Source organism: Gouania willdenowi, chromosome 17, assembly GCF_900634775.1.
Source record: "Gouania willdenowi chromosome 17, fGouWil2.1, whole genome shotgun sequence".
Classification (NCBI taxonomy): Eukaryota; Metazoa; Chordata; class Actinopteri; order Blenniiformes; family Gobiesocidae; genus Gouania; species Gouania willdenowi.
In genome coordinates this window covers 27120822-27132315 of record NC_041060.1, presented here as the reverse complement: position 1 = coordinate 27132315, position 11494 = coordinate 27120822, and the positions used below count along the sequence as shown (strand labels likewise).

The window sequence follows — 11494 nt, the reverse complement described above, 5'->3', positions numbered from 1 at the left end:
ATGCACGTTGTCTGTCCCTGCAAAGTGTTGCGTGCGGGACAGAGTGGGGCCAGTCCAGCACCAGAGAAGAGCCCCAAACCTTAGAAGTCAGGCGATCCCACTCATCCCAACCAATAATGTGAGAATCAGACGCCAAGGATTGTCAGATGGTCTGTTGATCAACGTCGGTGGCGTCACGTCAGTGGATCCAGTCAGGTCACAGAAGGCTGTCTGTCCGCGGGGGTACCCGCAGTGAGATGCGGACATGTCCCGAGCACTGTGCCCACGCGTGAGCTCCTGTGGATTCCTCTGGCTTTTGTCGTTGGTGGTCGTAGCTCTGAGGGTGATCAGAGTGGGTGCGTACAGCTGTCATGAAGTGAGGACCGCTTTTCAGCTGCGGCAGGTCGGCCCGCTGCACCGCGTGCCGGAGACACCTGGGACAGGTGAGCCAGCGGTGGGTGCACGCGCTGCTGGGGCGTCACCTTCACCTTTTATTTTATTTGATTTTTTAAATCATGCTGCTACATACAATCATCAGAGGTGGCAAAAGTACTAGTCTTCAGTGCTCAAGTAAAAGTATAGATACTTGAATAAAAAATGACTCTGGTAAAAGTAAAAGTATTGAAGTTGTTCCCGTACTTGAGTAAAAGTACATGCAACTAAATGTTGTTAAGTAAAAAGTAAAACAAATGTCCCTTCAATAATACCACAGGGTTTTTAAACCAGCAAATTCCAAATCTTTATTTTTAAAGAACTTGTAGAATGCTAATACATGAAAATAAATTAAATATGTTACATTTATGAACACATGGATACTTTAGCACTCATAATAAATACAATTTGTAAAAAAAAAAAAATGTGTCCAAAAAAAAAAAAAATAAATAAAAAAAATTTAAAAAAAAATGCAAATGCTCAATAAAACCCAGAGAAGCTTTGAGTTAAAAACTAAAGGACCAAAAAAAGCTCAAACTGCCAAAATGTTGCGTCTATTTACGTCATGGCGTCATCTTCATAGGTCTTAAATGTAATGAGCTCACTTTAAAAAAGTAAGGATTAAAAGTAAAAAGTTGTCAAAAATACTCAAGTAAAGTACAGATACCAGAAAAAACAGTAACAAAGTATCTTATCAAAGTATCTCTTAAACAGCCAATTCTAAACAGTTTACTCAAACATGTTTTATAAGAAACTGTTTTAAAACTAGTTCTCATCTTAAGATCACAAACATAACATCAACAGCTCAAACATAACATTAGCAACATATATCAACTAAAAAACCCCCCAATAACACTGCAGTTAAAACATCAATTTAAACACATACATTTATTATTATTAATATTAATATTATTTGTTTATTTGAAAGGGACAATGTCATCACCGTTACAGTAAATGTACCAGAGTTAGCCTAATGGTTATTTTTCATCGCATTTCCCTGTACAGCTGTTAAAAGTCACCCAAAAGCCAAAACAAAATCTGTCAACAGTAATAAAAAATATAAGATTTTAAAACAGCATAAATAATTTCACGAAACTTTATGATTCACCTTCCTAAAAATGTATGTATATGTCAGTCTCATTAAATTATTCAATACATATTTTAATATAAAATAAAATGAAATGCAAGAGAACTCCTGACTATTAGGGCTGATGATTGCAGATCTCATTACTCAAAAGCCATTTAGTTAGCTGGGTTTTAAATTAATTATACAGTACGTAGGACAGGTGTACAGGTCATATATTCCAGTAATGTGCAGCTTTTCTCAGTTTCTCATTGAGATTGTGCATTCTCCTCTAATTTTACTGCCTCCTTTGTGACATTTGTAATATTGACAAATTGATTATTTATTCATTAAAAGTAAAACTAATACAGGATTAAACCAAATACTATAGAATATTAATTCATACATTTACAGTTTAGAATATATTCTTTCTCCCATCCAGCATGTGACAGCAGGTATAAACTCACGAGCTATAGAATCATATTGATCAAATCAATGCAACTTTTCACTTTGCTAACTGGAAACACAAAGAAAAGCAGTTCAAAACATACATTGGTTCATAACCTATATTTTGGAAAACAGTGTTATATTGTAAGTGGTTGAATTAATGTGCAGTTTTAAATGAACTAAAACATCATAACTACAATGACTAAGCCCTGAAAAATGGAAGTTTCTTGGGTCACGTTGGAGAAATTAGGCAACATGACAAGATTTTTTTATCACTATAAGCAGATATTGTAAGGGAACAGAATAATTTTCTTATATATATATATATATAAAACAGCAGACGTGTCATATATTAGGGGTGTCCCGATCCGATATCAGATACCGGTTCAATATTAGCCTGAAAACAAATATCAGATATAGGATTCAAATTTCCGGATTTCATTTTTTTACTTATTTTATTCAATTGTAGAATACCATATATATTATGTTAGGTTTGGTTTCAAATGTATATAACCAATTGGTTAATAATAAATGGGTGAGTTTTTCTCATACCTACTGTTGCTGGCTATTGTTCTCTGTTTGAATAACATCACTTGATCAAGTCTTTTCTAACATTCCACACTACAAAATAAGTAATTATTATTTATTAAAGAAAACAAAAAAAGTCTGTATGATTCATGCTGATATCGGATCAATATCGGTATTGGCCGATACGCAAGGCTGCAATATCGGTATCATATCGGAAATTAAAAAGTTGTATTGGGACATTCCTAATATATATATATATATATATGTGTGTGTGTGTGTGTGTGTGTGTGTGTGTGTGTGTACATGCACCTGTCTTGTGTGGAAATATTTCACTTCCTCAGTAATGTTTCCATCACCAACGTCACCTGTTAAGTGCAGTGCCTCCAAAAACTTCCATTCCACATACCATCCAGATAGTTATCATGCTGTTTAGAGTGCTTACATTTATTACCTTTCTTTCTGATGTCACAAGGCCAACCCAGCACACTCCAAATCTGATAAGAAGCTCAGATGATACGCCTGTACATACTACGTATACAGTTGGCTATGTTCAGGATGGCATGATGAGGGCATCTAATATCTTGTGTCAGAGTTACAGTATTCAACATAAGATTGGCATATAGCCCTTACAGACCCCTACAGACATCTTGAATCTGTTTGTAGGTTTTATTTTTGTTGATGCTTGAATGCATTCTTGTAAAAGAACAGTAGGGAGTGGAAAAATGAAACTTTGGCTGCCAGCAAAACTCCATATGAGCAGGTTTAGAGATACAGTATGTTCATCCACGGTGACATTACCTAAAGTTATTGCACAGGCATAGTTTTACTATTTGTCTGTATCATCTGATGGTCTAAGGTTTCTTTGTGTGGGAGCCTCTTGTAAAGATATTTAGGACCAAATTAATGTGCTCACTTCCTTTTATTCCTCAACTGTCATGGTTTATCCAGATGTTGCTTAGAGCACTTCAAATGCTGTCTTTTGGGATTAACATAGAGGTACAGTAAGTGGTGTCTTTGTGGAGGGCGGCACTTAAAAGAAAAAAAAAAAAAATATTTGTGTTTTTAGTCAACCATATATGTTGATTAATGCTTGCTCTCATGGCTGGGTTAATACTTGATTGATAAAGATCCATCCAACCAACCATCCATCCCCCTTACACAATCATTCTGTACCAGTGATTTACAACGTTAGTGCTGGGGGTGGGCGGTACGACCAAAAATGTATATCAGGGTATTTTTCTAAATTCTAACGGTTTCATGGTATATCACGGTATTTTTTTTAATGCATATTCAGGTGTTCACAGTATCTTCTACTGGTTGAGAGAGGAATTACTACAGTAGATTGAGTTAGGATGGTCTATTTTACTGTCATGATGAGTGAATATTGTAGAATAATTCCACACTAGTAGTAATCCATTGGCTCTTTGCCGCGCTAGCTTAGCTTTAGCATGAGCTTGATTTCTAGCTTTAAATGCTGCATATTCAGTGGTGTGGTGGTTTCTTATGGTGAATAAGGTAGCGTTTTGTTTGTAGCTCCACCAGGACTTATTTCCGCGTTATAGGAACTACCTTTGCTCTCTTTTTTTGTGTATTACTGCCGAACTGCCGATATGCTAAGCAAACCATGTCCATGAGTGTTGTTCTTCTGTAGCAGAGGCATGCGCACGCAGGCACATGCTCACATGCAGCTTCAGAGCTTTCAATTGTGTTTTTCTTATCGTATAAATTACACCACAACTAACACCAGAGCGCTACTGTTTACATTCCTATTTAGAAGTGCAACGTTGAAAAGGGTCGGGTCTGAAGTTGTGTAATCAGTTACATCGGTACGGCGGTATATTAAAAATTCACATCATAATGAAAATATATACCAGTATTCGGCATGAACCGGTATACCGCGCAGCCCTTGGTAGTACCAGTACTTTATGGGGTGTATGAAGGACCTTATATCAGCTATTAGCTATATGAAAAAGTGCATTCCTGTAACAAATGTTTGAAAATATTTATACATGTAAAAAGTCAAATTTTTTAATTGACTTATGTTTCACTCAGTACATTTAAAGTGTTTTAGTCTTTGTTAGGGGTAAGATACAGCACACCAGTCTACCAAAGGGCCAACACATAGAAACAAGCCACCTTTTTTCCTCTGATCCCTTCTTAAATGTTTTTTTTTAATTTTTTTTTATCATAGATATTCCATATTCCGTTTGAATCCCTTTATGGTCTGTAGATCACATGAAAGTTTTCAGAGATTTTGGCCATGTTTACATAAACCTAAATCTGAATTAAGTGGCTGGTTTAGTCTGATTTTAATTCCGAATTAGGCAATTCCTCTTTCTTGTAAACACTTAAGTTGCTTCATTCCGCTTTAAGTTAATTTGGGTCGTTTTGCACTTGCGCGACTTGCGGCGATGACGCGTTGGTGATGACATAATCCAAGATGGCGGTGGCGGTGACCCTTAAAAGACATGGATATAATAAAAAGAGTGGATGGACAGAGGCATAAACATGCAGACTTTCACACGGACACACACGGATTTATGAAACACACATGGACCTCGGTAAACGCGGTAAACAAAACAGGCTTCACTGGACGGCTGGCACTAGGACCCGGAGTAAATGCGTCCACGTACTGCATGTACAGGCTGTAAAATCGCCAGTTTATAATTTTATCTGTTGTTATAGCAGCAACTATTTATTCCTGGTGATTGTTTTCCAGAGTTTTACTGGGCTTTATTTACCGGTGATCAGCTCCTATCTCTCTTCCGCTGTCCAAACTGAAACCATGTGTTATTGTTGAGCTGCTGCTTCAAAACTACAATCAAAATAAAAGTTAAATAAACCGGTTTTCCATGTAAACCTCAATTCGGTAATTACTATTTCCATGTAAACACGAAGCAGAACATCACGTAACCGTGGTCATTGTATGAAAGAACACAGCACACTATACATTGTATACAACAGGTAACTTTTTTGTTGAGCAAATTGAAATTCAATTATATGATTATATTTGCATTTAACTATTTTATTCATTATTATTTTTGCTTAAAACAAATCAGTTCATTTTTTCAAAGCGATTACAGGTACCTGTGTAGAGTTTTAACATAAAACTTGTACATAAAAAAAAAAAGACGTAGAATCGATAATGGCGGTGCAGTAATAGAGAAAAGAACAAAGGGTTTGTGTTTTTGTTGTTATTTTGTATATTTTTCTCTCATTTTGCGTGTGTCTGTGTTGGTTTTGTATGTTGTATAAGTATTTGTATGTATAAAAAAAAAGTAACTAAAAGTAAAGTAAAGTTATTTTGTGTATAAAGAAAGCTACTTTTGGTATTTTTTTGGAGTAATTGTGTGTATTTTTGCCGTTTTATGTAATTTTTTGTCATATTCCACTATATAAGCGATACAGTCGTTTTATTTTTACTGGTCCAATAGTAACGTCTAATAAGCCCCTATATTTTGAGTAAGTAGACACCTGGGCTTCTCTACAAACCTTTTCTGATTAGGGTGACAGCTATATGGCTGGTGTATTTAAGTTTTTAGATACAAATAACTCAGTAGTGACCAAATGTTAAACTAAATTATTACTGCGGTCACGTGTGTGAGTATCCTTCAATCTGCATGCTGTAGCTAGGAGAACAGCAATAGACAGTAGAAGTGGGGGGAAAAAATTGATTTTTTAAAAAAATCCTGAACCAAACAATTCAAGTAGAAACACAAAACCAAAACAACAACCAGAGCTGTGGAGGAGCTGAATAAGTACCTGGAGGCTAATCCACTGTCTCTCTCAGAAGACCCCCTTCATTGGTGAAGGAACCATGACACAGCTTTCCCTCTTCTAGCATAATTAGCTCAACACTACCTATGCATCCCTGGTACTAGTGTTGCAGCGGAAAGAATATTATCCACCGCTGGAGATATTGTAGCACAGCAAATCAATGTCAGTCCAGAACACGTAGATCAGCTTCTTTTTCTGTAAAAGAACCTAAATGTTCCTGATGGACAGTAATCCCACACGGACAATTATGGACTGTGTAATCCTACACACCAAGCCCAAGATGTGTTCACCCATGTTATGTGATTTGTTGAGAAATCACATAAAATAGCAGTTAAAGTTTGCTGTGTTATTTGTACAATTTTATTTTTGAAATACCAAATAAAATCATCAGTTTCATTGTTGTGTATTTTGAAATGGGCACTTTATGAGAGAGAAAAAGACTTTTATTTATTGATTAACAGAAGCTTTATTTTTTGTATGCCTTAACTTATTCTTGGAGTCACTGAGAGTTGAGACTTACTTCTGGAAAAAAGCGGCAACTGGCCTTAGCTTTGATTTCAGCAATTGTATTCATGTAAGTTATTTCTTGTACAGTAAGTTTTTATTTGTTTAGCATGAATAAATGTTACCTTTTGTGTTAACGTTGTGTGAATACATCATTGGAATCAGTTTATTTAAAATTATCTTATAAAAAATATTGTTTTGATGCCATATTTTGCCTCAACACACTATGCGTTGTATCAATTTTTAATCGAGAATCGGTTAAAACGAGAATCGATTTTGAATCGAATCGCTACCCTAAGAATCGGAATCGAATCGAATCACGAGACACCCAAAGATTCCAATCCCTAATAGATTGCTGCAGGGGAAAGATGCTTAGAGGTGAACCCCAAACAATCTGATGTTTGTTTAGCAGGGCGTCACTGTGAACAACAGAGAATATCAATTTGATTGCAGGAGTTTGCACTTTAGGACAACTGTAGTACATTCATCTTCCAAATAAAACACTTTGGTTGAAGTTCCGGCAGCAACCAATCAGCTGTTCATGAGCGTTTTATTAAAGAGTTATAAAGAAACAGCTGATTTTTAGAGTATGATATGATTACCGATAATACTCAAGGGCATAATTTGGATTTTTTCATTTTATTTTACAAACATCCTAATGAAAATGTTGGCTTCCCATAAAAGGCTGAAATTGATGAACAAACACTACTGTTGCTTTACCAGTACATTTAGCCTGGTAAAGGCTGTGTGTTTTTTTTATTAGCAAACTCATTGGAGTGGGCGATTCTATCCAGGAGTTGTTAGAGCAAGGGATTTATTTAGTGCACGTGTGTGTGTGTGTGTGTGTGTGTGTGTGTACACAATTATACTACTCTGCTTCCATTCTCAGATCAAATGCCAACAAAAGCAAATCTTGAAATTTGAAGTGGCAAGCCTGCAGCCCATTTCTCAGTCTCATGTTTGTGTTAGGATACAGTGCTGCGTTTCATGTGTGGTGAGCTGAACTCTCACTAAGTAGTAGCCGGAGATGGGGTCATGATCTCTTTTGAAAAAAAAAAAACGAATGAAGTAATTTTTCGTGTTTATTTCCTGTTAACACAAAAAGCATTAAAAAAAAAAAAAAAAAAAAAACACTGTGTAATGGTTGTAGAATTTGAATAAAGATGAACGATGTTTAATATGACACAATAAGCATTTCCACATGTTACAAAGCTATCATTTTGGAAACGTAATGCTATATTACATTTACAAATATATTGAACCATTTTGTGCCACAGTGAAAAACCTAAAGCAGACATAGGCAACTGGCGGCCAGGGGGCCACGTGTGGCCCTCGGTCAAATTTTTTTGCGGCCCCCAAAGTAAATGTACAAAATGACAGAAAGATGCACAAAACAAGAGCAAGAATACATTAAGAAATACAACATTGCAGGAAAATACGGTAAAAGACGAGACAAAAAAAAACAAAACTACTACAAAAATGAGCAAAACGACAATAGTAGTACACAAAATAACTCAGAAAAATCTACAAAGTTAGAGAAAATGACAACAAAGGTACACAAATAGACAAGAAAAACATGAAAAATGACTCCGCAAAACCACAGCACTAACAAACTAGCAAAACAACAACAGAAATACACAATATGACTCAAAAAAACATATATTTTACACAAAATGCTTCACAACAAGCAAGACAACAACAAAAATACACAGAATGACAGAAAAAAATACTATAAAAATTACTATAAAAACTTTTTTCCTGTATTAATGCTCATCGCTCATTATTCTAAATGTTGACATGAATGTTGATCATGTGGCTCTCTGATCAAACAAACACATTTATTTCAGCCCCGCTGTGATAAAAGTTGCCTATCTCTGAGCTGATCTCATCCAACTCAATTAAAAATCAACTGAGGTGGCAAATTATCGATTTTGTTGTGTGATCTTTTTGATTTATTTTGTATTCAACTTGAACTTTCAACACAGTCATTTCTGTTAATCACAACTTAGTGACCACTCTATAAAAAACATTATTCTTATATGTTAAAAAAAAAAGGGGGTGCTGTTTGTCCCTGTAGGCTACCATAGTTTTAACATATGGAACATGCAGAAAACTGTATATTCTTACTCACTTGTTAACATTTACCACTCCCTTTCCTTTCACTCATTTGCTCATAAATTGCCACATGCGAGTGCCCCACTTGGGCCACCCCAGTGGAGTAATTTAGGACACACCACTTATTTCAATTTATATGCTGCTTCATCAAGTCATTAATAGCTATTTTAAAACGAGTAAGTCTCCACCATCTTTACTATACCACAAAAAGGGTCGTGTGTTAATAATAAGGGAGTAAGGACACAGTCGCCACATCCTTAACCAGTTACACCCTCAAAGTATTTGACAAGCTCTTAAGGTCCACCACAGTTTTTAATTTGCTGTATTTATTTTCACTGTCTTGTTTAACTTAGCTTTTTTTCCTCATGAAAACATACATAAAGTCAAATCTACACACTTAATGCCTTTGAAGATATGTGGTTTGTATGCTGGTGGTGTCTCAATTACTGACTCTAGTTCAACATGAGCATTTTAAAGACAATTATTATCACAATGAACAGTTAAGTTATTAAGTTTATTTAGATACTAATCGGAGGCTAAACTCCTGATTCAGCACACAACGTACATATACAAGTGTAATGTAAATGTAAAAGTAAAGTTCACGAGAGCTTAAATGCTTCTCTCATATCTGTTACTTTACCCAGTTTGTATATATGTTTGCCCACCATCATTACCTTTCCAACCTCTGCCTACTGGTGTGACTTTGGACTCTGTGCCAACCATTGAGGCAGTTCCAGTTTGGGGTCTGGTATAGCTAAACATTCCAGTTCTGCTTCAAAGTTGTCCAAAAATGCAGGTAAGCAGCTAAATACCCTTTTTGAGGTGTGTTTTCATTCAACAGGGCCCTTCCAAAGTACAGCCAATCTGTACAAAGTAAATATCTCACATGTTCAGGGGATTCTGGAATTTTAAAGAGCGCTGCCTTCCTGGGACAGTCCAAGGGCAACTAATTCAATTGCCTATTTTATTCTTCTTCTTGGAAAGATATGTGTTCAGCAGCAGAAAATATCAACACACATAGGGTCAGAAATCTTAGAAATAAAAAAAAAAAAGATATTCCAAATATATTTTTATTTTTAATATATATTATATTTTTTTATACTGTAAAATGAATTCTGTTGAAATAGTTCAATCCAACATGTTGTGAATGAAATGCGAGGTAATTGGCTAATTGCACAAGCCAGAGTTTCTTCCCTCCTGACATGTAAAAAGAAGTGCAGTGAGGTGTCGTTGAATGGATTCTGACTAACAAGTCAAGACCCTGAGCCATGGCTTTAAAAAGCCAAGTTACTTCCGCGGTATTTGTCACTCTGAGACAATTAAGGGAATTAGGATTCAACATTGACATCCATTTTGGAGTGTGTTCAGGTGTAGCCATGCAGAATGAGTAGCATGCACACTGGGTACTAATTAGGATGAGCAGAAATATGTTGTTGTGGTCCTTTAGAGTCAGCATTATTAGTTATTATGTATAGTTTTATAGTATAGCATTTTAACTTTAGCTTCAAATGTACTTTAACAACTTTGTTATGGTCAGTAGCTTTATTGTTATTATTATTGGATCCCATTAACTATTTTTCCTACCAGTGTCACTGCAGATAGGATTAGGGGCTCAATTTCCTGTGTATTGGAAGGCATAGGGAGTGACTCATCAATAGCAGCAGGTCTTTCTAAAAGAATGAAGTTGAATATAAATTATTATTTTTTAAAGAAAAGATTAGAATACAAATTATTATTATTAATATTTTTCATATTCTAACAGTATTTCTCAAACGCAATGAGACTACAAGGGGTTCTTGAGGGAGAGAAAGTGGAAAATTAACAAATTGTTGTTATTGTTTATTTTAGTTAAAAATTATAATCATAATTTTGGTGATGAAAATTATTTTAATTAGAACATGAACTGAAAATACAAGGGTCAGTCTTGGTCCCACACCAGTTGGCAGATGATCAGAAATGATAAAAACTATAGCAAAATATTAATTTAGAAGGCACTAAATACTGTTCCACTTATTTACAATGGGACTCTTTAAAATGTGTTATCACTCATTCATTCCATCATTATGCTGCGTTCACACCGAATGCGTCTTCCGCAGCACTTGACGCATCTGCTGCATGAAATGTTCCGCATGTGTCACAGGATCAAAAAAATTTCCCATTTGCTTCATATGCGTGTCTGAAGCGAAGCACCGCCCACCAGCGACACATCCAACTCGGTGAGTTTCACTGCCTGCTGAAGCGAGGAGCTGCGTTTCTTTTTCTCCTCTCATAAACATAAACCATCAGTGAAAAAAGCCGGTGTGATTAGCAGTGTTTGGAATAACGGCGTTTAAAATAACGGCGTTATGTAACGGCGTTTGTTTTTCAGTAACGGGGTAATCTAACTAATTACTTTTTACACCGTTACAACGCCGTTATCGTTACTGAATGTTAAATGCGGTGCGTTACATGCATTGATTGAATAAAATCTTTTCCGAAAGCATCCCCGGCTTCTGACTCAGCTGTTGTGAGGAGGTGGGTTAAAAATAAGGTGAGCGATTATGATTGGCTTAGGCGGCATCATGTTTCATGGTAGCCAATCAGAGCCAGTGTTTTTACACATGTGCCAGCAAGAGGAGGCGGGTTAAAAACAAGGTGAGCTATCATGAT

At 35.9% G+C, this 11494-nt stretch overlaps 1 protein-coding gene across 5 annotated transcripts in view; it reads left to right on the top strand.

Moving 5' to 3' along the window:
• LOC114478897 (glypican-5-like) overlaps nucleotides 1-11494 on the top strand; it is a 162411-nt gene continuing 150917 nt past the window's right edge. For 3 of the 5 annotated variants that reach the window (XR_003675921.1, XM_028472237.1, XM_028472236.1), the window contains exon 1: nucleotides 1-422. Coding sequence is in view for 4 of the 5 variants with exons in the window: in XM_028472237.1 (XP_028328038.1) it covers nucleotides 245-422 (178 nt within the window). In the remaining variant the exon portion in view is untranslated. The remainder of the gene's footprint in view (nucleotides 423-11494) is intronic. The other 2 variants (XM_028472235.1, XM_028472234.1) reach the window with 1 other exon arrangement.